The 27828-nt window shown below is 43.8% G+C and overlaps 1 protein-coding gene across 1 annotated transcript in view; it reads right to left on the bottom strand.

Moving 5' to 3' along the window:
- LOC124722640 (tyrosine-protein phosphatase non-receptor type 14) overlaps positions 1-27828 on the bottom strand; it is a 169444-nt gene that overhangs the window by 23434 nt on the left and 118182 nt on the right. The window contains exons 16-20 of the mRNA XM_047247787.1: positions 24568-24806; positions 24362-24486; positions 24189-24282; positions 9737-9925; positions 222-381 (exon numbers count right to left, since the gene is read on the bottom strand). Coding sequence (XP_047103743.1) covers positions 222-381; positions 9737-9925; positions 24189-24282; positions 24362-24486; positions 24568-24806 — 807 coding nt within the window. The remainder of the gene's footprint in view (positions 1-221; positions 382-9736; positions 9926-24188; positions 24283-24361; positions 24487-24567; positions 24807-27828) is intronic.

The raw sequence follows: 27828 nt of genomic DNA, 5'->3' as shown, positions 1-27828 counted from the left end.
TTTCTTGCCAGTGTAACAAATAAACTTTATTATTTCAGTTTACATAAGACTTTCAGACTACAGTGGGGCATGTGTGGTAGCATTCTAAAATACGATGAGTTGTGTAGCAGATGTTTACATGGCTTTTACATTTTGTGCAACAACTTTCATTGGAAACAAATGACTTTTGATATTTTTACTAGTGATATGTTTTATCAAATTCATAAAATATTTACAGTTACCTAGAAAGTGACCAACATTCAGAGGACAGCCCTGATCACCCCATTCCACATACTGCAAATGCCACACACCTCTGACTCTACGTGAGCTTGTATGGATGAGCCGCAACTTAGTTGTGACACAGTGGCCTGTCTCTTGTGAAAACTGTTGCCATATCTGAAACTGAACAGATGTGCATAAAATAATGATCATATTTCACAAAAGGCAAATATTAATTAATAGTTTTGGAAATGTGAATATGAATGTGATGACAATTGACCTTCTCAATGCACATATCTGCATTGTTCAAGTGACACGCCTGGGAACCGGAGAAGCTGTGTGTCACAATGTAAAGTTAGTAAGAAAAATAAAACATTCACAAAGCTTAAATATTTGGAAAAAAGAATTACTGAGAAAGGCTTTTCAAAGATTTGTAGCGTAGCAGTAATGATATTGCTAACCCAGTGGACATATAAACGTACTTTTACCATGCACATTACTGAATATTTGTGTTAAAGTGCTTCTACAGTACATTAGGGAGTAAACAGACAAGAAAGCAACATTTGTCAAAATACTTCTGGTAGTGTCTAATTGGCAGATTAGAAACAGAGTAAAAACAGTTTGCTTTGGGTTGTGTCTCAATGTTACTTTATGTTGTGACAGTGCCACGACATTTAAGAGTGCCGCCACGTCAGTACGCGCAAACGGTGATAGAGGCGCTCCGCAACTCGGCTGAGCACGGGAGCGCCACCTAGCTACGAACGGCGCCAGCCGCATGTCACGGCACGGCACGGCAGTCGAATGACCGATACGGAACTGGTAGCATGTAACCAGCTATTGTTTCTACGTTTGTATATCCACGCAATTTATTAGTGATTAAAGGTTATAACACTTTTTGGCGATGAGGATGGTATATTTTTGTTCCTGCATTGTGGATTTGTGTGTTCGTGTCGGGGCAGACATGGAACAGCTTATGCAAGCGCTCATTGAACAACAAACACAGCTGACAGCTGCCATTCAGGCGTTGTCGACGTCGCTTACTCATCGTCTGTCTTCCTCTTCTCCGCCTCCGTTCCCTCCTTACGACGAGGCCGCTGAAGACTGGGAGGATTATGAGAAGTGTTTGCGGCAACACTTCTTGGCTTTCGGCGTTGTCGACGCTCCTATGTGTAAGTCGTTATTTCTATCTTGGATTTCCCCACGGTTCTATCAGCTGCTATCTCAGTTAGCCCCGCTGCGGGAACCTGCCTCTCTGTCCTTCCAAGAAATGTGTGACTTATTGTCTACCTATTACCGAAAAAACACACGTCGTTGCCGCCCGCATGGCATTCTACTGGTGTCGTAAACAGCCCCATCAATCTTACCGGGCTTGGGCGGCGGAACTACACGGTCTGAGTAGGAAATGTCGGTTTGTCACAGACACTCATCATGAGTCTTATGCTGATTCAATGGTTAGGGATGCTATTCTACGGCTTGCTCCTGATAAAGAAGTTTGGCAACGTGCCTTACAACTGCCAAACCCGTCGTTGTCGGAAGTTCTAAGCATCGCTCAATCTTTTGAAGTGTCTCACGCTGCTGGTGCGCAAATAGATGCGTGGTGTGATGTAGGCACTATACAAACCACTTTCGACATGGACAATTTCCCAGGGGACCGAGACTTCGGTTGGGCACACAGTTTTCATCTGCCAGGAAGTTTCATATCAGCGCACACTCCGCTGTAGAGTGAAAATCTCATTCTGGAAACATCCCCCAGGCTGCGGCTAAGCCATGTCTCCGCAATATCCTTTCTTTCAGGAGTGCTAGTTCTGCACGGTTCGCAGGAGAGCTTCTGTAAAGTTTGGAAGGTAGGAGACGAGGTACTGGGAGAAGTAAGGCTGTGAGTACCGGGCGTGAGTCGTGCTTCGGTAGCTCAGTTGGTAGAGCACTTGCCCGCGAAAGGCAAAGGTCCGAGTTCGAGTCTCGGTCGGGCACACAGTTTTAATCTGCCAGGAAGTTTCATATCAGCGCACACTCCACTGCAGAGTGTTCCCCCATTGTCTGGGCTTTGACCCATGGGTTGTTGGAGAAATTTCAGTTTTGCATTACAGCAGTAAATGGGCTCCACCCACTTCTCCATGATACCTTTGTAATGGTCTACCATTAAACTGTTTATGGTATTCAGGAACTGTTTCCATGCTACTTGTTTACTCTCCTTTATAGCTCAGCAGCATTTGGCCTTCTCTGCCCAAAGGCTGCAAGTAAGCTTTCTACTGTTGGTTGCTATTTGAACCAATATAGAGATACCTGCCTGCAGCAGAGAAGCACTCTTTATTCCGTCACAGAATAGACTGTCTTCAAAATTGGTCGGAAGACTGCAGAAGGGATGCTTCAGCAGAATGGTCGATAGTCTTTGTGACACCATCAACACAATCCCAATTGTTGTCATGGGAGTTTGAACACAGTGAGTTAGCCAAACAGTGTCCAGTTCAACTTACTGAGCACCCATCATGGCAAGTTGCTTTCAGGTATTGTTCTGTCTGGCAGTTGAATTCCGGTCAGGAAGTGACCATTAGAATGGAAAATCAAGAACTACCTTGTGCAACATACAGTTATCTAGCTGTTTTATTACTGACATATCGATTTTGGTTGATTTCAAGCCATCCATAAGTCATAAAATCTACATAACAGTGTATTTCAAAACTCCAATGCTTACATATTTTGAAAAGTTCTACTACAGTATAATGTGTTATATCCAACATGATTGATACTAGTCCTCTACTCTCCCCCCTACAACCAACATACAAGCAGTTGCTGCCACACAATGCATTCAGATGTAAATATCAAAGTGCACGTAAATGTTTACAGAGGTCATGTTGGGTATATCATGTTATACTTTAGTCGAACTTTTCAGAATGTGTAGCATTGCAGTTGAGGAATACAGTATTTTTGTATGGCCCATGGATGGTCTGAAATTGACCAAAGTCGATAGTCAATAACAAAATAACTAGTACAACTGTGTATTGTACAATATAATTGCTAAAAACTGTCCAACATCATCCACATGAAACATTTTAGAATGAAAGTTGTTGACAACTTTCCAATGTGCAGTGTGTGCAAGGGCTGGGGAGAACATTGAAATATCAGTGACAGAGAACAATTCCTGCAGCAGTGCTGAAGTGTGCGCCACCATTACTAAGTAAATATAATTTGGATGTATGAGTATAATTAGTTTCAATTGTGTATTTTTTTTTATAACATAACAATGCAAAGTAGCACCAATGTGGGCAACAACCATATTTACGATCAAACCATTTAAGTTAAAGAAAAACTATGAACAGTATTAGAAAGCTACATCATGTTGTCTGCGGAACAACTAATAAGTATATAGACAACACAGTAAATTAAATTAGTTTTTTAGAAACAAGAGACATAAATACTAACACTATATGACAAGACAAATCATCCACTGAGGAACAGGTAAGGTTTTACACTGATGATTGTGATAAGATTTGATTGTATGGTTATTGTATGAAAAGTTGGATGTTAGTATTATAAGACATTTAAAAAACACAGTGTAGAAATAGCAGGCATAAATAAATTAAGAGTCTTGACTAATGTGTGTCAATACCAAAGATGTAACAACCTTTTTACTATAAAAAGAGAAGAAAGTGATCTGTTTAACAATTTATGAAAGAAATGAGAGAACAAATGTGGCTGGCCATATATGGACTTATGACTAGATTAGTTGGTCACGTGACACAGTGAGCTGAGAGCATGGATAAATTTTTTCGAGGCCTTTTGTATGTGTGCCAAGTACGACATTTTTGGGAGTTAATGATTTAGCTTTTAAACTCATAGAGTTTTGAATGCTTTTATTTGGAGGTTGAGATATCAGCAACCATTTCTTTTTTTTTCCACAACATAACATTTTATATTCGGATACATTATTTGTGTGCACACTGCTAGACATGGGACCAATTTAAATTGTTCTTGGTATGAAATTACGAAATCAATTCCAGCTATTTCATGATATCGTAAGATCTCACTTATTTCATTTCATATCTTTGTACTGATGTATCCTGTTTTGAGGCAGCACTCAAAATAAACTGATCTATCGCGAATACACCAACTGTGTTTAGTTGTTTCCTCTAATCCATCGCAGTTCATTTTAAAGTGCATACTAATCCTCTTGTACACTGCAATTTTGAGGGGTTTCTGCCTCAACTGACTTGACTACCTTGTAAACAAGATACAAAATATAATTCTTCAGGCTTTTCTGGCAATCTGTTGACATTGTGAGGTGTATTCTGCTGGATATCATCATCATTCTTGCACGATATTTTGAAAGCATGACTTGTTAACTTCATCACTGAGTAAAATGGATCCAGTACTTTTATGTACATTCTTCCCCCTCCATGGTAGGTTCCAGGCACTCTGCCTGCAGTCCGCCCCCATTAGCAATGTCCTTAGGTGCTCCCTCTTTGGGCCGGAGCACTTGTGTGGGCTGGCATTCCATTTTCAGTCCACTGCTGCAACAAGTGTTCTCTCTGCAGTCTGCTCCCACTAGAAATGTTCTTAGGCATTCCCTCTTTGATCTGGTGTGCCAGGCCAAGTGCCAGTGTTTTGGCTTCATCCCATGCACCTGTCTGTGCGCTGGCGTTCTGTTTGTAGTCTACTCCTGCTAGAAGTGCCCTGCAACGTTTCATCTTCAGTCTGGTGAGCTGGTGCTCTGGGGGTTAGTTTCCCTTGTCCACACCCTCAGTTCTACTATTTGTGGAGTTCTGCTGCTGCCCACATTGCAATGTCAGCAACTCTAGTGCAAGATCACAGGCTCTACTGAGTTGGTACCCCATGTCACAGTTCATGAGGTTTTCCATCATCTTTATCTCTACGGACTCTCTTATGACACTGTCCCAGTATCTGGAGGTTTGCACAAGAACCCTGGTTTCATCACAGTTCATGGAATGATTTGAGTTCCAGACAGTGCCCAGCAATGGCTGATATAGTTGCGTGTATCAGTTGTGTGAGCCCCTGATGTTCTTTGCACCTGATGTCCACTGTCCTAAGTGTTTAGCCAATGTACGACATGGCACATTAGCGAAGTGTATTATAAATTGCTGTTTTTTGTGGTCTGAGATTGTCTTTCACATTTCCCAGTAGCCCTCTTATTTTGGTAGGTGGACACAACACACACTTGATGTCGTGCTTCCTGAGAATTCTGCTGATTTTGGCAGACATAGATCCCAATTAAGGCAGGTTCACCACAGTTTTTGCCTCAGCTTGGTCTTCTAGATCGTATGGCGGAGGGGCTTGTTGAAGGGCCTTCTGAAACTGTCTGTCTGTGTATACATTCTTGCAGAACACTGATCGTAGATGCTCTGTTTCTACTGCCAAACTACACTCCTGGAAATGGAAAAAAGAACACATTGACACCGGTGTGTCAGACCCACCATACTTGCTCCGGACACTGCGAGAGGGCTGTACAAGCAATGATCACACGCACGGCACAGCGGACACACCAGGAACCGCGGTGTTGGCCGTCGAATGGCGCTAGCTGCGCAGCATTTGTGCACCGCCGCCGTCAGTGTCAGCCAGTTTGCCGTGGCATACGGAGCTCCATCGCAGTCTTTAACACTGGTAGCATGCCGCGACAGCGTGGACGTGAACCGTATGTGCAGTTGACGGACTTTGAGCGAGGGCGTATAGTGGGCATGCGGGAGGCCGGGTGGACGTACCGCCGAATTGCTCAACACGTGGGGCGTGAGGTCTCCACAGTACATCGATGTTGTCGCCAGTGGTCGGCGGAAGGTGCACGTGCCCGTCGACCTGGGACCGGACCGCAGCGACGCACGGATGCACGCCAAGACCGTAGGATCCTACGCAGTGCCGTAGGGGACCGTACTGCCACTTCCCAGCAAATTAGGGACACTGTTGCTCCTGGGGTATCGGCGAGGACCATTCGCAACCGTCTCCATGAAGCTGGGCTACGGTCCCGCACACCGTTAGGCCGTCTTCCGCTCACGCCCCAACATCGTGCAGCCCGCCTCCAGTGGTGTCGCGACAGGCGTGAATGGAGGGACGAATGGAGACGTGTCGTCTTCAGCGATGAGAGTCGCTTCTGCCTTGGTGCCAATGATGGTCGTATGCGTGTCTGGCGCCGTGCAGGTGAGCGCCACAATCAGGACTGCATACGACCGAGGCACATAGGGCCAACACCCGGCATCATGGTGTGGGTAGCAATCTCCTACACTGGCCGTACACCACTGGTGATCGTCGAGGGGACACTGAATAGTGCACGCTACATCCAAACCGTCATCTAACCCATCGTTCTACCATTCCTAGACCGGCAAGGGAACTTGCTGTTCCAACAGGACAATGCACGTCCGCATGTATCCCGTGCCACCCAACGTGCTCTAGAAGGTGTAAGTCAACTACCCTGGCCAGCAAGATCTCCGGATCTGTCCCCCATTGAGCATGTTTGGGACTGGATGAAGCGTCGTCTCACGCGGTCTGCATGTCCAGCACGAACGCTGGTCCAACTGAGGCGCCAGGTGGAAATGGCATGGCAAGCCGTTCCACAGGACTACATCCAGCATCTCTACGATCGTCTCCATGGGAGAATGGCAGCCTGCATTGCTGCGAAAGGTGGATATACACTGTACTAGTGCCGACATTGTGCATGCTCTGTTGCCTGTGTCTATGTGCCTGTGGTTCTGTCAGTGTGATCATATGATGTATCTGACCCCAGGAATGTGTCAATAAAGTTTCCCCTTCCTGGGACAATGAATTCACGGTGTTCTTATTTCAATTTCCAGGAGTGTATATAGGTCTTATAAGGTGTGTGCCCTGTGGATCAATGTCTTCAGAATTCTGTTCTTCTGCACTGGGTGGTGACAGCTGCTGGCTTGCAGGTACATATCAGTATATGTAGGTTTGAGATACACACAGTGGCCAAATGAGCCATCTGCTCTTCTTTTGACAAGTACATCCAGAAATAGCAACTGGCCATCATTTCTGGTTCCAGGGTGAACTTATATATGGGTGGCACGAGTTTAGATGTTCCAGAAACTCATTGAGCCTACCCCTACCATGAGACCAGATCACAAAGGTGTAATTCACATATCTGAAAAAGCATGTGGGTTTGTATCAAGCCATCTCTAATGCCTCTCTTCAAATCTGTTCATGAACATACTGGCAAAACTGGAGACAGAGCGGGCTGTCCATGGCTAAACGTTCTGTCTGCTCATAATATTGACCTGCATACAGAAAATATGCTTGAACAAGTCCAACAGAGCCTCATCAAATATCTCTGCAATTAGTTCCAATGAGTCTTCCAGTGGCACCCTAGTGAACGGGGATACCATAAGAAAACTAATCATGATATTAGATTTTGTGATATGTACTTGCTTGATGTGCCATTGTTACTGACAATTGGTATGCCCTCTTTCTGTACTTTCAGCAGCCCATGTGGTCTATGTGGAACTGGCATTCTCAATCATAGTTGTTTAGTGACCATGTCAGGTATACCGGTTTCCTTCATGAGAGCCCTGGTCTTGTCCACTTTGCCTACAGGGTAACATTCCAAAGGTCTGTATGCAGGGCCCTTCAGAAGTTAACGCACTTTCTCATCATAATCAGCTTGCTACAAAATGACTGTATATTTCCCTATCTTCCCGGAGCCCCTTGAATGTGAGCCTCTCATCACTTGAGATGTTTGATTTTGGAGGCTTTGCCTTGGTGAGTGTCCTGCAGGTCTCCCAGAAAATTTCTTCTGTCACATTTGGTGGGTTGAAGTGTGTTGGCTACTTGCTCTACTGCACTGATGAAACCTGAAATTGGTAGATTCATAGTCATCCCAAAAGCTGAGACCCCTGCTAAATACACTGAAAATGGTGTCATCAAATTGCTTGCCACTTAGGTTAATAACAGTGAGAGTGTCCTCCATCTGCTGTGTTTTATTACTCTTGCAGTCAAACTTCGCCAACTGGCATGCTGAGGTAGCCTTCCTGCCGCAATCAGCTAGAGACCAAGAGGTACTGTCTACTTTGTCCCAATCTTCAGCTGCTAAGGAGGCTGCTATGTGCAGGTGAAGATGTGAAAGCTCCCTGGCTACCACATCTAGACTGTGGTGCATGTCTCAAATCCTGTCTCTCACAAGTGCCATGCTCACCTGATGTTTCATCTTGCTTGCCGCTCAGGAGTGGTGAAAACTGGTACTAAATCTCCATCTTAACATCTCAGCAGGAAACTGAGAGAACTCAACATTCTCTCTTTCCTCTGTTAAAGCTCATCCAGTTTCTATGTAATTCATCAAGACTTTCCTGGTAATCTGTTGACATCTTGAAGTGTTAGTTATTCTACTGGATATGAGCATCGTTCTTACATGATATTTTGACAAAGTGACTGTTATCTCCATCAGGTTCTACCTGTGACTGCTCATCGAGTGGAAGAGGTCCAGTGTTTATATGTACATTCTTCCCCCTCCATTGTAGGTTCCAGGTATTCCCTACATGTTTCGCTCCTGCTAGCAGCATCCTTATGTGTTCCCTCTCCAGTCTGGAGCATCTGACTGTGGTTGGCATTAAGTTTCCGGTCTGCTGTGGTTCCAAGTGTTCCATTTGTGGTCTCCTTCCACTAGAAATGTTTTCATGCATTTCCTCTTTGCTCCAGTGTGCCAGGCTGAGTGCCGATATATCGTCTTTGGTCCCGTACACCCGTCTCTGTGCTGGCATTACAGTTTTGGTTCAGTATGGTTCCAGGTGTTCACTTTGTGTGGTCCACTCCCACTAGAAGTGTTGGAACGCCTGAAACCTACCACTGAGAAGGAAGAACGGATTACTCACAGAAAGGTACTGAAACAAACTGAGGAGTAAGAAACTACAGAACACATCTTGAGGCACCAAGGTATCATCAATTTGACATTGGAGTAAACAGAGAGAGAGAGAGAGAGAGAGAGAGAGAGAGAGAGAGAGAGAGAGAGGGGGGGGGGGCGACCAAGGGTTGATTACAGTACACAGGTTCAATTGGATACAGGTTGCAGTAATTATATAGAAAGGAAGAGGCTTGTACAGGAGAAACTACTCTGGAGAGTTGTGTCAAACCAGCCCACCAACAATGTAGGTACCACTAAATTTCAGTTTTTAAAAATCTGTAAATACATAGCCTGTGGAAGGCCACTGCAATACAACCAAAATGTTAGTATTTTTAGAATTTTAAATATTTTACAAGAGTGTATGCCCTGAGAAAGATCACTGCTACAAAGTTGAAACATTAGTTATTTTCGTATTTCAAGTATTTTATAAGATGATGTGGTAGTACACACAGTGGGGTTTTAATGAGGTTGACATCAGCAGTGGAAGCCTATGTAGTTATGTGAATACATAATTTATGTGGCTCTAAAAGTATGTGTAGTTTTCTTGAAAATTATCTAGGGACCACTGTGCTTCCTGTCCTCTTTGACACACCCTAAGATCCTGATTTTATCCAATTTGTGCTATATTACATTACTTTAAAACTTAAAGACAAGAACATGAAAACTTCAAAACCATGCAGCATATACCTCATCAATCTCCAGGCAGCGGTCATTGATGCCTGGACAGTATGGAGCAGTTCCGTCTTCTTGTGTCACTGTTAACTGCACTATGAGGTGCACGTCTGCTTCCCACACCATCTGCCAGAAACTGCTGACTGTAGAAGGTAGTGGCCCCTGAGCTGCAATATAGAATCTTTGATGGCTGCCCACTGTTGCCTAGAAAAAACAAAAAGAAGAGAAAAGGAAACAAGACAAAGGCAGAAAATAACAGAAAAAACAAATGGTACAATAAAAATAATCATGCTTCTTTGTAACAGCTCAGTGTCAAATTAGGATCCGAAGACATAACAATGAAATTAGGTACATTCTGCAAACATTTCATTCTGGAATGTTTGTGTATACAATGTTTCTTTGACCATCTTTATAACTAATTTAGAAATATGAAATGTTTTGAAAATTCGACAAAATATATGAATGTTAATGCCACTTGAACTTTAATACACTGACTCTCTCCTGCCCCTATAACAAGAATGTAATATTGGGAATCAGGAAGGAGCTATTCTGATGACTTGGTGCTGCTTCAGTAGTATCCAGTGCTGACTGTGATGTACCACTGCATTCTGTGCTGCCCCCAGAAGTATTTATGGCTGCACAGGATAGGGCAGCCTTGCAAGCATAACCTGTCCTTATGCGGACTACTGCTGGTGGCTATTATAGTGAAAGCTTGTAACCATCATCATGGTTTACGTTGGTAGGCTGCTTGACTATCATCTCTCATATCTTCCATTTGAAGTTAAGTGGCTACCTACATAGCATGCACGCTTCCTCAAACTGTACATGTTTACTGCATTTCAATTGGTGTTTAATCACTACTGACATATTAAGTTGTCTGACCTGTATGTGATGCTCATGCTCTTTTAGTCATATGCTGATGGGTCACACTGTTTCTCTGCTACAAACCAGTTTTCACTCACAGCTGACCTCATAAATTTCAGAATGAGGAACGCATCAACAGCATCTCTGATGGACCCATCAATTCTCTAATTTTCCAAAGTGTTGCTGATCCTCCACAAATACAGCAGGGGGGAGGGGGGATATGCGCTTGTTCCACACCTTACTCTCTGTTAAACTTTGTGTGGCGACATCAATTACTGCACAAATTGCCAGTGCAAGAGATAAAAAGTGAACCATTTGTTTAGCAGAGAGTATTTATTTTTTGTTGTCAAATTACCCGCAATGTGATTCCTTGCAGAGGAGTACGAAACTGAGATACTTTTTTTTTTGTTTTGCGATAATGACGGAGGCTACAAAGAAATCACCAGAAACTGAAGTTAAAGTGGAAAAAATCATGTCTCCAGCTATTCCACAACATGCAGCCACTGATATAAATCAGCAAGAAGTGTACTTCACAACCTGTTTTGATCATGTCAAAATTTCCTCGTTCTGATCTAATCATCCACTGACGTTCACGCACCTAGAGTACACTTTTCAACAACAAAGAGTGTCTACAAACAATGAGAAGTATGTAATCATGGTTGCATATTGAGCAGGAGCAGTGACAGAAGAAACGGAACACATTCTACTACAACATTCCTACATGTCATTAAAGGAGGCACTTGCATAGCACTACACATTGCCACCAGAGCTTTGGCTGCTCAAATGTTGTGAGCTTTAAATGCTTTAGCTGGTCCGGATCTGCTGCCTGAACAGTCACTAAACTTGCTGTGGCTTCGTATGTTACCAGTTGGCATTTGCACAGTTGTGGCAATACATCAAGATTTGTTGTTGCAGGCACTGGGAGAGAGCACCGGCCCTAGCACAGAAACGTGTAAGATGCACCAATGCAGGAGCAAAAAGTGGACCAGTTAGAAGATCAAACCACATGCCTGAACTTGAAGCTATCAGTACAGCAGGGAAAATTCTGATGCCACTATGAGGATACTCCTGAGCAGCAGATAGGGCACTTGAAAGGTGATTAGCATGGATCTGATACAACTGCTGGTATCACAGGCGTTGTGAAGATGCAGCTCGCCAGTGCACCATAGACGGACGTTAGAGGATGTCGATGTTTGCCACCAACAGTGTGTCTGCATCCAATGGACAGAAGGCAGCATGCAATCGCAACACTGTTGGCACTGCACTGGTCACAGGGGTTATTGGTGTACGAAAGCATCTCCGGTAAAAATTTCTTTGTAGATTCCACATCTGAAGTGAGTGTTTACCAAAACGGCTGGGTATTGTACCTGCTGCACCGAAATTACATATACACACCACAGCGAATGATTCATATACTGAAACTTATGGTGAATGGAGAATGACATTGGATTTGTGTCTTCAATATGAGCCTTCTTGGACATTTATTGTCACCAATGTTGCTGACCCTAACTCAGTGTGGATTTAGTATCTCATCTGTCACCAGATTTAGTAAGCATTATTTAATTGGAGAGAGCCACAGTGTTAATCCATTAACCATGTCATCTGTGCTGGTAAATGAGGAGTCGACTGTACCTGTACAACAGTGTTGAAATCATCTGTGGGTGTCTCACAGGCTCACATGTTGACCACCAATCTTTTTGGCCACATACTTCAGGAATTTCCTGCACTCACTTGTCCAACTGTCACCGACAGGAAATGTCACCACTCGACACTGCACCGAATCTGCATGTCACCTGGTCAACCTGATGCAGCTCGTCTGAAGAGGCTTCTGCCTCAAAGGTCCTGGCAGCACAAGCTGGGCTTGAGGAGCCGTTGAAAGCATGTATTGTGACTAGATCAGGTTGTCCTTGGGCATCGCTACTACACATGGTGCACAGAAGAGATAGCTCTTGGTGATTATGCAGGGATTTCAGGGCACTCAATGCCTGCAGAACTCCCGATCATTTATTACCCTGTGCCTCATGTGACTGACTTCAACAGCACCATCGCACATGCTCAGACTTTTAGTGTGTTGATATTTTCACAGACAGTTCGGGAGTATGTAGGTCACCTGCAGCGGCTTTTTTGACAGCTACAGGGCTTTTGCACAGCCACTGATAACTCAGACTGTTTTTGGCAAACAAGAGATGCAATTTTTGGTATACGTAGTCTCATCTGCTGGTCTGTCACCGCTTCCTGGATGTGTGGCAGCAGTGCAAGATATGCCTTTGCTGACAACCTATAGAGGATTGCAAAGATTTATTGGAATATTAAGTTACCACTGGCAACACCTTTCGGGGTGGCAAGCCAGAAGGAACCACTTACTGCACTGCTCTCAGGCAAGCTTACAACCGATAATCTGAAAATAGCTTGGATTTCGGTGAACGAAGTGGCATTTCATAAAATCAAGCAATGTTCGGCACAAGCGGTATGGTGGGCTCACCCATGCATTAGTGCCCAATTGGTGCTAATGGTGGATATGAGCCAAAACGCAATCAGTGCAGCACTGCAACAGAGTCTGGGTGATTAATGGTAACCACTCACCATTTACTCGCAGAACCTTATGCCACAGTAGATGAAATGGAGTGCTATTGATCACGAGTTGCTGGCTATCTATGCGGCAAGTAAACATTTTTGATGGATTGTGGAAGGAAAATATTTTACAGTTTTTATTGATCACAAATCACTAATTTGTTGCTTCCAATGTGCAACAGATCATGGGACTTCGTGGCAGTGTAGACAAGCAGAAAATATATCCCATTTTACAACTAATGGGCATAACATTACAGGCAGAAACAACATTGTCACAGACTTCTTGTTACAGAACTGCATCAGCCTACAGGCGGTGTCACGGACTGAGGTAGTGGCCAAGCAACAAGAGGACACAGAGCTGCACGACTTGCTCCAAAGTGAACACACAACCCTCCAGTTGCGACATATTTCTGTTCCATACTGTGCTATGAGTATCTGGTGCAACGCATACTGGGACAAACAACACCAGCGCATTGCCACTAGTTTTCAGAGCACTGCATAACCTGACCCATCTGGTCAACACAAAGGGTAGTGGAAAGCAAGGTGGTGTGGTTAGGAATCCAAAAGGACTGCTGAGCACGGGCACACTTCTGCCTCAATTGCCAGCGAAGTGAAGTCAGCTGACATGCCTTCACACTGATTGTGAATTTTCCAATCCCAAAAGCAAGATTTCCACACATGCATGTGGACATAGTAGGACTATTACCCTATTATGGTGATCACTGTTATCTAGTTACTGTAGTGGATAATTTTATGGGCTGGCCTGAAGTTACTCCCATACCAGACATCTCCACTGAGGAGGTTGCAAGGGCATTGTTGCTTACATGGCTTTTTAAGTTTGGCGTTAGTCATACCATTATAACTGACTGCAGGCATCAGTTCGAGTCACAGCAGTTTAACGAGCTTTTTCAACTGTGTGGCTGCAACCATCTTTGCACCACTAGCTACCATCCCATCAGTAGTGGAACGGTGGAGAGGCTGCATCACATGCTAAAGGTGGCACTGATGTGTTACTCAGCAAGGTGAATGGACACCTTGCCACAGATATTGTTAGGCCCGGGCAAATCAGTAATGGAGGATCTGCAATGTTCGTAACCCCAACTGATCTATGGCGACTAGTTGCATGGACCAGGTAAACTTACTGTACCAGCACCACTTCTGCTGACCACTCCAGAAACAGTGACAAGGGTTCACATGATAATTCATCTCCCAGATGAGACATTTTCATGCAGGCCCAACTGTCAGCCACGGAGAGAGAAAAGTTGTCATCCATAATTATCTGCTTACAGCATCACATCTGGCTCGGAGATGATACTGTGCATCCACCATACTGGACCCTACAGGGTGCTTTTGAAAGAGAAGAACACTTTTAGGATTGACCAGAACGGCAGGCACAAAACAGTCCCCATAGACTGACTAAAGCCTGGCTATATCCACAGGGAGGAACCTCTGCAACACTATCCTGTCAGTTTTCCACTGGTGTGCGCTGCCGAGCCTACACTGCCAAGTCACACTGCAGCCTACCACCATAAGACTCAACAGCCCACAATATTCTGCCAGCTGCTGCCATGAGCCCACCCCCTCCCCCACCCCCCTCTACTCTCCCACCGATCATCACGAGGGCTGGCCGACAGGTTGAGCACAAGTAACCCAATATCCTCTACCCCAGCCGATCATCAAAGGACTGGCTGACAGGTTAAGCGCCAGTACCCCAATATTCCTGGAGCTTTTAAAATGGAAGGGGGACTCAGGTGGTGACATCAGTTACTGTACAAGTAGTCAGTGCAAGAAACAAAAGCCAAATTGCTGGTTTAGCACTGATCATTTATTATCGCTGCAAGATTTTGGTTCATTCTTCTCTGTGTTTACATTGGTTATGATTTGGTACATAATAAAGTTATGTACTGAGTAATATTCAGATTCGCAATTTATGTGGGAATTATTTTTTGTTGTTGGATTATCCATAACTTATTCTTTGCAGACAAGATTTTGTTAATGGTTTCTTGGTCATAAGAATTATTTACATAATTACACATTTATTTCACCTGCATCGCAAAACGACCTCAGAGAAACTCTGAGAAATAACACTGCAGCCCACAGAGTACATTAACTGGACATAGTGATAATACTTATAGTAATGAATATTTGGTATTACAGTACTGTCAGTCTCATTGAAACCACGTTAAGTAATTTCCTCACAATATAACATTCCTGTCAAATGGAAGTAATGACATATTATAAATGCATGGCAGCAGTACAAATGGAATCAAATCTGAAGAAGAAATTGACTGACCCAGGGAAAAAGCAAAGAAAATATAGGGTAAAGTAAGCAGATGAGGGGGAGCAAAAAAGGACACAGATAAGGAAGCCTGGGATAGTGTTGACAACATCACAGAAATAATAGCATACTGTTAGACAAGAAGTAAGACAGTTGGGAGATGCACAGGGAAGTTATGTTGATGACATCTTCTATCTCCTCTTGAATGCAGAGTGATTTTGGGATCATACACAAGTTACAGGGTAATTTTTTCCGGAGGTGTGTGTGTCCAAAACAGATAAGGAGAAATACCAACTGTTATGCATAGGTACAGCTAAGATGTTGGACATATCAGATCTTTGATTGTAGTTATGAGATGGTTGTGGATACTTTACATATGAGGAGAGCTATGAAGATGGCATACAATTTTTGCAATTATGTCATTCCATTTTCTGTATCACGGATGGTGTGAGGTCTCTCGGTCAGTGAATCTAACAACAAATGTTTTTGCTGTCGATGGTGCCACAAAATAGTTTGCAAGCATCTATCGGTGATGGTGGCCTCCTCATAGTTCATACATTGTGAGGCCAAGTGTAGCATTTCTGACCTGCACATTTCCACATTGTGATTATAGCACACAGTTCTTTTTTATTGCTATTGTGATACTGAGTTGTGTATTCAAATGTTATGAAATTTTGTTTCTTCAGGGGACCAAATGACAAAAATATTATCAACATCAGCATTTTGGTTGCTGAAGTGTGGAATAAAGAGCTTTCATGAAGACGTCCACTGCCATTGGTGAAAGGCTAGATCATAACACTATGTCATACATCGGCTTACAAAATTTTGTGTTCTTCAGCGTTGCATGAGGTGACACGTTAGGAGAAAATCACTCTTGTAAAATGTTGACCATCTGTTCTACTGGTACATTTGAAAATGGCAAAATCACATTAAAGTTCATGACGGCCATGAGATACATTGTCTGTATGCTGGCACTTTAATCACATTTACTATTGATCAAAATGGATAACTTGGCATCCTATATATTCAGGGTGTACTTAGAACTTTTGTATGCAAACTAATTATACTCGTAGAAGACATTATAAACTCCTGGTAAGTGCAGAGTATTACACATCCAGAATAAGGGTACTATTACGAATCAAGTATCATAACTTAAGAAATAGAATTTGAAGTTTTAATTACTCTTCAGACTATTTTTGTACAACCAGAATGTTTAAATGTGCTTTGCATATTTGCCATTGCCTACCAATCACATGCCAGAATATCAGAAGCAACAGCCTACTGTACAGCCACATCTCCATAGCAATTTTCATTTCAGGATATCCATTAGCATCCTAGAATATGACAACAGTAGCCACCTGGAAACTGAAATAAATAAAATATAATTAGAAGCCATAACCAGAATCCAGCTGTTAATCATCCTGAAGAGGGCAGCTGCAAAGTTGGTTGTTGACATTTTAGTTGTTTTAGTGTTTCATAATGACATGGCCTAATACCCGAAATGATTTTATTCAAACTGACACTGGCCATGGAAGTCCAGGAACTTATAATTAAATGTGCTCCTCACTTGCACCATCTCTCAACTGACTTCTGTCTGTACCAAACTAAACTGGTAGTCAACATCTTGCTTCAGCATATAATTTACAATATACAGACACTGAACTTTATTTTGGAAGTCTAGTGGATGAGACTTCACTGTTGATAGCCAGTACTGTATGCGTAATATTTCTGATTTTTATATTGCTTCCAAGTTTAATTGGTGTCCTAAGATGGCAAGAGCCAAAACAAGTAATGTGGAATTATTTATAAATGTGTTAACATATCAGCTTAACTTGCATGTGAGCTGTAAGTCTTATGATGTATTACAAGTACATAAAATGTAGAAACGGCAGCAAAAATGAATGCATAGCAATAGAGAAGCTTGACGGCACTGCAGTACGTGTTTCATGCTAGCAGGCAAACAAGTTTCAGGGGGAGCAATGTGATCTGTTATCTTGAAGCTTATTTCACATAACCCTAAATATGTATGCCTACCCATAAGATGGCCACAGTTGTCCCAGTATCTGAAGTTTAGTCCAAAGTATGTAATTATATGCTATAGATGGCAAGTAAATGAAACATGTCTTAACTGTATACTTAAATGTGGCTTTCTAGTCCAAAATATTGGTTCTACAACAAGCACCACAGCTTCAGTGACAGTCAGTTATCATGAGCATGCCAAGATTTTGCAGTGGCTGGATTTGGATCAGTAGTTGATGCCATTGCAACAGATTTTACAAATACACCAGATTTTGTAACAGTAATTGGGAAATTGGTACAGACAGCTGAATTATGGTTAGAATATAAGAATTTTACACACATTGAATTCAAATAGTTAAAGTAAGCAACAAATAATTTGTAGAAATCAAGGACTAAGGGATTATTTGTTGCCATAGCTCTTCCCATATGTTATATCCTAGCCAGTAATGCCACCCGAGCCCGCTGCCAAAAGGTTGGCAGCATCAAAGTCCGGACGCCGTCCGCATAAGCAGCGCCAGCGATACAGGAAATCGCCGCAAGTCTGCGCGCGCCACCGCTGGCTTCTGGCTTCTTAAGCGCTGGAGTCGCGAGCACTAGGACAGTTCTGGATTCGCCGCTCAGTTGTATACTCGCCACCGAATTGTGTACTTGCTAGTCAGTTGTGTGTTCATCGCAGCAGAGTTGTTGTTTGTCATCAGCCGACGCTGACCTAGCCGCTCCGACTCGAACTAGACAGATTTCTGTAGACACGGAGTTCACTATTGTGTTTCTGTATCTTCATCAATAAAGATAAGTACCGACTTTTATTTAATCAGAGTGTTTGGGGTTTCATCTTTCTGTTCACTGTTCCAGCGGACCGGTCGGCCCGCTATTAAAAGTGTGGCGGTGACTTCGTAAGCCATTTCTACAGCCAAGTGTTTGTCGCTACGAGCACCGCCACAAAACTGGCGACGAGGTCTTCCGAACTCGTGTGCAGGGCTGGTTCAACTTGTTCTTGTTATACTAATTATAGCGATAAACTTTTGGGGGCTGGTTTAATTTGTGTTCACTATGTCTGCCGAATTACAACAGTTGATCTTGTTACAGAGTCAGCAAATACAAAGTCTGGTGGAAGCAATCGCCAAACAAGCGGCTAATCCTCCAACACAAGAGGAACAAGCACAGGCAGCACCACAGTTCCGGGCTTTTGATGAATCCAGAGAAGAATGGCGAGAATATTTCGCGCAGTTGCAGGCGCACATGACAGTCTACAAAATCACAGGTACTGAGCGGCAGCTTTATTTAATTTCCACTGCAGGCGTGGAAATCTATCGACTACTTTGTAAGTTGTTCCCGGAATCCCAGCCAGAAGCTTTAGACTATGACGTTGTTGTTAACAAGCTTGCTGAGTATTTCGAGTCGCGAGTTCATGTGGCAGCAGCCAGATTCAAGTTCTTCAGATTAAAGAAACTGCCACATCAATCTAATAAACAGTGGTTAACAGATTTACGGGGCCTCACCCGTCAGTGCCGATTTAATTGTGTGTGTGGAGCTTCCTACAGTGATGTCATGCTACGAGACGCTATTACTCAAAACATTGCAGATTCTCGTATTCATGCTGCTATCTTAAAGTTGCCTGACCCGTCATTAGAGACTGTGATGAACATCATTGAAGCCCAAGATACTTTTGACTATGCTGAGTGTGAGTTAGATCAGCCATGTATTTCTCAAATTGCCTGTGCTAAGCAAGTTCTGTCACGCCCGCGGCCCCACCGGCAGAGTCAGCCTGTAAACACTAGCCGGCCGCGTCATGTTAAACACATTCGTCAGCCGCGTGTGCAAACTGATAGAGTTAAGTCTTGCCCTAAGTGTGTTCTTGCTCATCCTCGTGAACGTTGCCCGTTAAGAAACGCGGTTTGTCACTTTTTTCAAAGGAAAGGACACATCCAGACTGTTTGTTTGCGTAAATGCAAGAACAATTCTAGTGCTGCCCAGCCCATGGATATTCATGTTCTTCAAAGCCAGCCCGCCCAGAAGGTCGCGTTTAAAGACTCTTCCACGGTTCGTGTGGGTAATAAACTTGTTCGCAATAAGCCACCCACCCAGCCCTCTGCTATGCGACCCAAGCGTAATTCAAACGCTGTAAAAAGTAATGTACAGACTGCAAGTGAAGCGGGAGTTGTTGTTCCACCCGCCCAACCCACGAGTTGTCGTAAGCAGTGAACACGCGCTAAACGCGCTGATTTTGTGTCTTCCGCCTCCACTGCACCGATCCAGAGACAGTGTAATAAACTATTTGTGAAGCTACGCATCCAGGATAAGACCTTCAATTTTCAATTAGACACTGGTGCGTCTGTGACTCTCATAAATAGTGCTACGTATGCGGCTATCGGCCGCCCTAAACTTTCAGCGGCAAAACATTCTTTGGCTACTTATAGTGGCGAACACATCCACATTCCTGTGTTAGGTGTATGTAGCGTGCCAGCCACATTCCGTGGCAATACAAAAACAGTTTCATTCACAGTGCTCCGCGCTACAGACAGTGTAAACATTTTCGGATTAGACTGTTTTGACTTGTTTGGCCTGTCTATCCAAGACAATGTGTTGCAAATTAATTCTGTTGTTGTTCCTCCAGACAGCATAACCGATTTGTGTAAACGATACAGTGACATCTTTAAAGACGAACTAGGTTGTGCTGCGAACTTTGCCGCTCATATTACGTTAAAGGATAATGCTCAGCCTCGATTTTGTCGTGCTCGTCCAGTGCCTCACGCCCTCCGGGCACCTGTAGAAGATGAACTTCGTCGTTGGCAAAACAACGGTGTTATTCAACCCGTTTCAGCGAGCCAGTGGGCTTCTCCGTTAGTTATTATAAAGAAACCGTCTGGCAAGTTACGTTTGTGTGCTGATTTTAAGTCGACAGTTAATCCTCAGACTGTCATTGATTCTTTTCCTTTGCCTAGGCAAGTTAGGGGAAGCTCGTTTCTTTTCCAAAATTGATCTCCGTGAAGCATATTTGCAATTGCCCCTCGACGAGCAATCACAACAGTATTTTGTCATAAACACGTCGTTGGGGTTGTTCCGTTTTCTGCGTTTGCCTTTTGGTTGTGCGTCAGCTCCAGCTGTTTTTCAGCGTTTTTTGTCACAACTTCTGGCTAATGTGCCATCGTGTTGCAACTATTTAGACGATATTGTTGTGTCCGGTCGGACGCATGCTGAACATTTCCGTAATTTGGAGTGTTTGTTTAAAGTGTTGTCTCAGGCAGGCCTACGTTGCAACATCGATAAATGTTCATTTTTCCTTACGGAGTTGGAGTATCTGGGACATGTTATTAATGCTCAAGGCATTCATCCCTCCCAGTCACATTTAGCAGCTATTCGTGATTTGCCCGCCCCTCGCAATCTGCATGAATTGCAAGCAGTTTTTGGCAAATTGACGTATTATATTAGGTTTATACCTGATGCATCACAGATTGCTGCACCGTTGCATCGTCTCCGCCGTAAGAATGTTCCGTTTGTGGGGTCAGCTGATTGCAAATCAGCCTTTCAGCAGCTTAAAGAGGCTTTATTGAATGATCGTTGTCTGGTCCATTACGACCCTAACAAGCCTCTGGTATTAGCTTGTGATGCCTCTTCTTTCGGCCTCGGTGCTGTGTTGTCTCACCGAGTCGGTAACACCGAACGTCCTATTGCGTTCGCATCTAAATTGCTAAACAAAGCTCAGTGTAATTATAGCCAATTGGACAAGGAAGCGTTGGCTATTGTGTTCGGTGTCACAAAATTCCATCACTACCTCTATGGTAGACCATTCTATTTAGTCACAGATCACAAGCCCCTGACGTCACTGTTTCATCCGTCTAAACCAGTTCCTCAGTGGACAGCTCAGAGACTACAACGTTGGGCTCTTTTGTTATCACAATACCAGTATGAGATACTGTATCGCCCTACAGCTCAGCATGCAAACGCTGACGCGCTTTCTAATTGCCGATTGCTGCGGATGATGTCTTCGATTCCTCTGAAGACTCTTGCCATCAAATTGACGCCGAGGAGCATCAATCCCTCCGGGATTTTCCGATTGATTATCGTCAGGTGGCACGTGAGACAGCTACGGATCCTCATCTGAGTTTACTATTACGTTTTGTTCAACGTGGTTGGCCGTCCAAGGCAAAGGACATATCGGATCCTGTGGTTCGTCGCTATTATCCGCAACGTCATCTGTTGTCTGTTTCGCACGGTGTTTTGCTGTTACGCACCGAGAATGACCAGCTTCGTGTAGTGGTTCCCCAAGTGCTCCAATCCAAGGTCCTCGACTTGTTGCATCAAGGTCATTGGGGAGTGGTCCGCACCAAGCAGCTTGCCCGCCGTCATTGTACATGGATCGGCATTGATAAGCAGATTACGCAGATGTCTACAGATTGTTCGACGTGTGCCGAACACCAAGCTGCTCCGCCTCAACGCTATTTTGAGTGGGCACGCCCTGCTGGTCCCTGGCAGCGAGTACATATTGATTTCGCTGGTCCATATTGGAATTCTCGTTGGCTCATCGTGATAGATGCATTTAGTAACTTTCCGTTTGTTGTGCCCATGCAGTCTACAACGTCTGCACAAACTATACAGGCGTTGACTTCAATTTTTTGTATTGAGGGTCTTCCAGAAGTTTTAGTGTCTGACAATGGTCCACAATTTACCTCTGCTGAATTTGAAAGTTTTTGTTCTGCCAATGGCATTCGCCATGTTCTTACTCCGCCGTTCCACCCTCAATCGAATGGTGCAGCGGAACGTTTTGTACGCACATTCAAGGATCATATGGACCGCCTTCGTGCTACGCACTCTCGTCAGCAGGCCCTCATCACGTTCCTGTCGTCGTACCGGACCACGCCACCCGACGGCCCTTCGCCTGCGGAGCTTCTCCACGGCCGTCGTCATCGCACCCTACTACGGTTGTTGCACCCCCCGGATCGACCCGGCGCTTCTGAGCATCGCACGCGTTTTCAGCGCAACGACGCTGTTTTTTTCAGAGTTTATCACGGTCGCCGTCGTTGGGAACGTGGTACCGTGATAAGTGTCCAGGGTCGCGGTTTTTATACTGTTCAAGTTGCTACTGGGGTGCACAGGAGGCATCAGAACCAGTTGCGCCGCACTGGCCGCCCAGATTCTGCCGCTCGTTCTTTGTCCACAGATTTGGTCCGCGGCGGGTTCCAGCCGCGCCTTCCGACTTCGCTGCTGCCACCAGGGCAGCAGCACCAGCCGTCGCCGCTACCACGCCAACAGCCCGTCCCGTTGATGCCTCCCATGCAGCTTCATCCGGGAGCGCCCCAGGTTGTCGCTCTGGCGCCTGCGGTCCCTCGTCAGTCGCCACCGCCTTCGGAGCTGATGGACGTCGACCCCTCAGCCGGGCTGCTTTCCCAAGCGGTGGCTGTGCAGCCTGTCCTGCAGCCGCTTTCCTTGGGCGCCCCCAAGGAGTCTGACACCGCAGCGCCTTGGCCAGCGCCCACTCAGCAGCCGTCGACGCAGCGTCAGGAGATGCTGCCTCTCTTCATGGGTCCCGATGCCCCGTCGCGTCCAGTACCAGAAGCTGCGCCTGTGGTCACAGGCGTGCACCCTGACCTCGGTTTTCAGTCGGTGTTTCCCGAGGCCCCGCGCAGCCAATGCTGGGGTGCGGACCGGGGACTGCCACCGACAACAGTCTCCGCCCCGGTCTCTTCTGCTACGCCTGCGGCCAGACCCCTCCCCCGCCGTCGACGCTCGCCACGTCATTATTCAACGATGGTGCGGCGATTTGGGGGGGAGGAGTGTTATATCCTAGCCAGTAATGCCACCCGAGCCCGCTGCCAAAAGGTTGGCAGCATCAAAGTCCGGACGCCGTCCGCATAAGCAGCGCCAGCGATACAGGAAATCGCCACAAGTCTGCGTGCGCCACCGCTGGCTTCTGGCTTCTTAAGCGCTGGAGTCGCGAGCGCTAGGACAGTTCTGGATTCGCCGCTCAGTTGTATACTCGCCACCGAATTGTGTACATGCTAGTCAGTTGTGTGTTCATCGCAGCAGAGTTGTTGTTTGTTGTCAGCCGACGCTGACCTAGCCGCTCCGACTCGAACTAGACAGATTTCTGTAGACACGGAGTTCACTATTGTGTTTCTGTATCTTCATCAAAAAAGATAAGTACCGACTTTTATTTAATCAGAGTGTTTGGGGTTTCATCTTTCTGTTCACTGTTCCAGCGGACCGGTCGGCCCGCTATTAAAAGTGTGGCGGTGACTTCGTAAGCCATTTCTACAGCCAAGTGTTTGTCGCTACGAGCACCGCCACAAAACCATATATATGGATAATTTTCCTCTGTCAGTAGATTTCTGTGGGAGGATATTTGCTGACGACTGTCATATTTACTGAGAAATAGGTTCCACTTGTGACATGTTATAAAGCTCCCTTTGGGTTAACGTATAAATTGTAACTATTAATATGGTATGGCAAGTTCTAGTAGAATGTAAATAATTTAGGAGTAAAGAAAACAACTCACTGAATATTAAAAGCATTGAGTTGTTACAAAGTACACAAAAAGGAATGAAAACTTCGCTAGCTTTCAGACAAATTCTTTCCTGAGCAACAGTACACACACACACACACACACACACACACACACACACACACACACACACTATAGCTTCACTGTGCCACTGAATACACAATTTGAGAAAACAAATATTTTGTAATTCTGTTGGAAGTGAGGCTTACATAAAATTGAAATGAAATTTAACTTACAGTAATGTGGGACGCATTTATGTAGCCAAACTTATTTTGTCTTGAAGGTGTCAGCCTGACTCTGTTTTCTTCATATGGTAAAGCATCCATATACCTTTAAAAATAAAATAAGTAAATTACGAGAAAGAAAGCATATGTACAGCCCAAAGAAAGTAAAATATCAATAAGTATACCTGTTTCTTGATGCATTATCAGGATGCAATGCAGTGGTGAAATCTGCTGTCAGCTTCTTTTTTGGAATTTTTTCAAATTCAAAGAAAACCTGACCATCAGCAAGTTTGCGTTCGAGAAGCTGGCACTGAAAACCATAAAACATACATCTCAGCTGTCTCTGTGTTTCGAGCTTAAATATGACTTAATTGATGTGGATCCATTGTACCATTATATCTTTTGATATTGTTGGAGGAAGAGGGAGCCTTGGCAGCCCCGTATTCCAACGCACACGTGTTTCTTCTTCATTAGTTTCTTTTACTGCTGCCTCCGGTTTTGACTTGCTCTTTCCTCCACCAAGTAGAGCCCACTTACGTTTTGGCTTCTGTTTTGTTGTACCCATTTTTGTGTACTCAGTTTGTCTATCTGACTCAAGGAACTGACTCTGACTTTTAATGTAAGTTGCATCTAGAACACAGAGTAAAATTTTATAGTCAAATTTAGGAAAAGATAATAAATTTCATAAAAAGTCCAACAAAAAGTTCAATAACATATAACAAATCATAATATATTTCTGAATAAATTCCAATTTCACAAAGAACCTAATGCTGTATCAGATTATCCCTTGGTAACAAACTTTGTTTTGTATCATCTTAATGATTACACACATCCTACTTTTTGTTATTGTTGTACAAACTAAAATGAAATCAATATTTGGATCTTTGCCAATGAATTTAAATTTTTAACATCTGGGCAGACGTACAGGTAAGTTATGTCATTGAATTATGACAATGCCAATGTAATTTTGAGCTGAAGAATGTGGATTAACGATACAAAAACAAAATCTGATCATATTAACTCTGCAGAGTAATTTAAAAGCACATGAATCTTAATATGGGTGTGGTATCAGTGCACCAAAGCCTTACTGATGTTGCACTCCAGCCAGTTTAAAGAAAACATGTTATGAAGTATCCATGGCTGGTAATGGAGGCAGTAGCAGATGAGATTCAATGGCAAATAGCTGTGGTTGTGGTCTTCAGTCTGAAGACTGGTCTGATACAAGTCTCAATGTGATTCTCTCCTGTGCAAGCTTCTTCATCCTAGTTTAACTAGTGCCACCTATATCCACTTCAACTCGATTACTGCATTCAAGTATGGATTTGCTTCACCCACCCACGTACACGTGCACATACACTCACTCACACTCACTTGCCTCTATTACAAATTTAACTATTTTTAAGTACTCAGGGTGTGTCCTATTAACTGATCACTTCTTTTAATCAAGTTGTGCCATAATTTTTTCTCTCCAGATCGATTCAGTATGTCTTCATTAGTTACCCGATCTGCCCAATTAATCTACAGCATTCTTCTATAACACCACATTATAAAAGCTTCTATGCTCTTCTAATCTGAACTGTTTCTTGCCTAAGTATCACTTCTGTACAAGGCTACAGTCTTACAATCACCTTCAGAAAACACTTCCTAACACTTAAACTTACATATTTTTCTTTTTCAGAAATATTTTTCTCACTAGTGCCAATCTGTGTTTCATATCATCTCTACTTTGTCCACTGTCAGTTGTTTTGCTGCTTATACAGCAAAAACTCAACTACAAGTTTTAGACTAGCATTCCCTAATCTTATTCCCTCAGCATCAGCTGATTTAGTTAGGCAATAATCCATTACCCTTGTTTTACTTTTGTTGATATTAATCTTATAACCTATTTTCAAGACAAGATCCATTTCTTTCAACAGACCTTTTCCATCTTCAACAGAATAACAATGGAAACAGCAGTGGCACTCATGCAAAACTTTACCTGTGCTACAATGCGGTGGCCTATAACCTTTTGACTTACAAGGATAGTGATCATAACTAAATTAAATATATTATATATATTAATGTTACGTATTAATGTTATGTATTGCTCTGAGCAATGTTGCACTCTTCTCTGAGTTGATCTTGGCGCAGTTGACTATCACTTTAGCTCTTGGCACTGGTTTCTCATTATCATGGAGAAAGCACTAGAAAACATGTCTTCATTCATTTTATTTGCTTACCAGTATGCATGCAAAAATGGCATATTTTTAGTGCGATTTCCAGCTCGCATTTGAAGAGAAATGGTGTAATTTTAGCACAATTTCTGTGTTGCATTTGAGGAGAAATGGCATAGTTTTAGTGTGATATTTACAGCGTGGTGTAGCACATTAGCACATAATAACTGGCCGCAATTGGGAAGCCTCCAAGTTTTTATTTCTTTTCCCCCAATGTTTATTTCTTCTGCTAAATTTACTGATTAAATTACATAAGTATAGGCAACAACCATCTTGCATACCAGGTGGAGTAGTTTCAACTATGAGGGAATGTCATCTACTCCAAGTGCTTTGTTTCATGAGGGAATGTCATCTACTCCAAGTGCTTGATGTCAGCAGTAGACACGTGCACGCACGCGCACACGCACGCACGCGCACGCACGCACAAACGCAAACGCAACTTGCACACACGTCTGCAGTCTCAGAGAGCTGAAATTAGTTTCTTGTGCCTATCGCGACTCAGCATCTCTGCTATATGGTGAGTAGCAACTTTCCTTCTCTGGTATTGTTAAATCTGACAATATTTAGATCAGGCTGTCCCAACTCTGCCTCTCAGAGCACGGTTGACCAATTGGGCCCATTCCCTAACCTGCGGGCAGATCCAGTGTGTATAGAGTATCCCTAAGTCACTTAATTGCAACCGTGTGTGTGAGCCACTTTGTCACTCCTGCCCACAGGCACTCGACCAGGGCAGTACAATCAATAGACTATAGCCTGGATGCTTGATTGCTTGTGTGTCAGGTGTTGATGATTGCTTGTGTGTCAGCTGTTGACCCACTGTCGCCTGTGGGTACCTGGCTTCTGATGGACAAGTACTTAAACTGAAACAGTCCAATTTAAATCATGTCATAAGAAAGTCGAGCAGAGCAGCACTGAGTGGCAGTTCAGATGGCATAACTAGAAAGTTTTTCTTAACTTATTAATAGTCGTACTTTTCACACAAAGTGTAAATGTTGTGCATTAAGTTTAACTGTTCATGCTGAAAACTGTGATGAGAGCATTTTGAATGTAGTATTGCATCACTTATGATGAAAATTGGAAAATGTAATGGATGATACTCAGTTTTGGCACCAGCCCATCTCATCTGAAAATTTGCTAAAGGGCCAAACTGTATAACATCTATCTCTGTCCCTATGATGACTACATCATCAATAACAGTTTTTAGTAAAAGAGATTGGTAAAGAAAGTGATAACCAGAGCTGTACAACATCTTGCCTTTACTTGGCAGCCAATAATCCTCTTGAACACACATCCATGTGGTCGTTAGAGCTACTCCTAAAACAGTATCCCCCCCCCCCCCCCCCCCACACACACACACACAAAATCCACTTGGGGTCGATTGCTCATTATCCATGACTGTGTCCGCTTTCTCTGCCACTTTGCTAATACATGAAACTTGC

Source organism: Schistocerca piceifrons, chromosome X (assembly GCF_021461385.2).
Source record: "Schistocerca piceifrons isolate TAMUIC-IGC-003096 chromosome X, iqSchPice1.1, whole genome shotgun sequence".
NCBI lineage: Eukaryota > Metazoa > Arthropoda > Insecta > Orthoptera > Acrididae > Schistocerca > Schistocerca piceifrons.
Note: the sequence above shows the minus strand (reverse complement) of the source record. Positions and strands in the feature narration are given on the sequence as shown.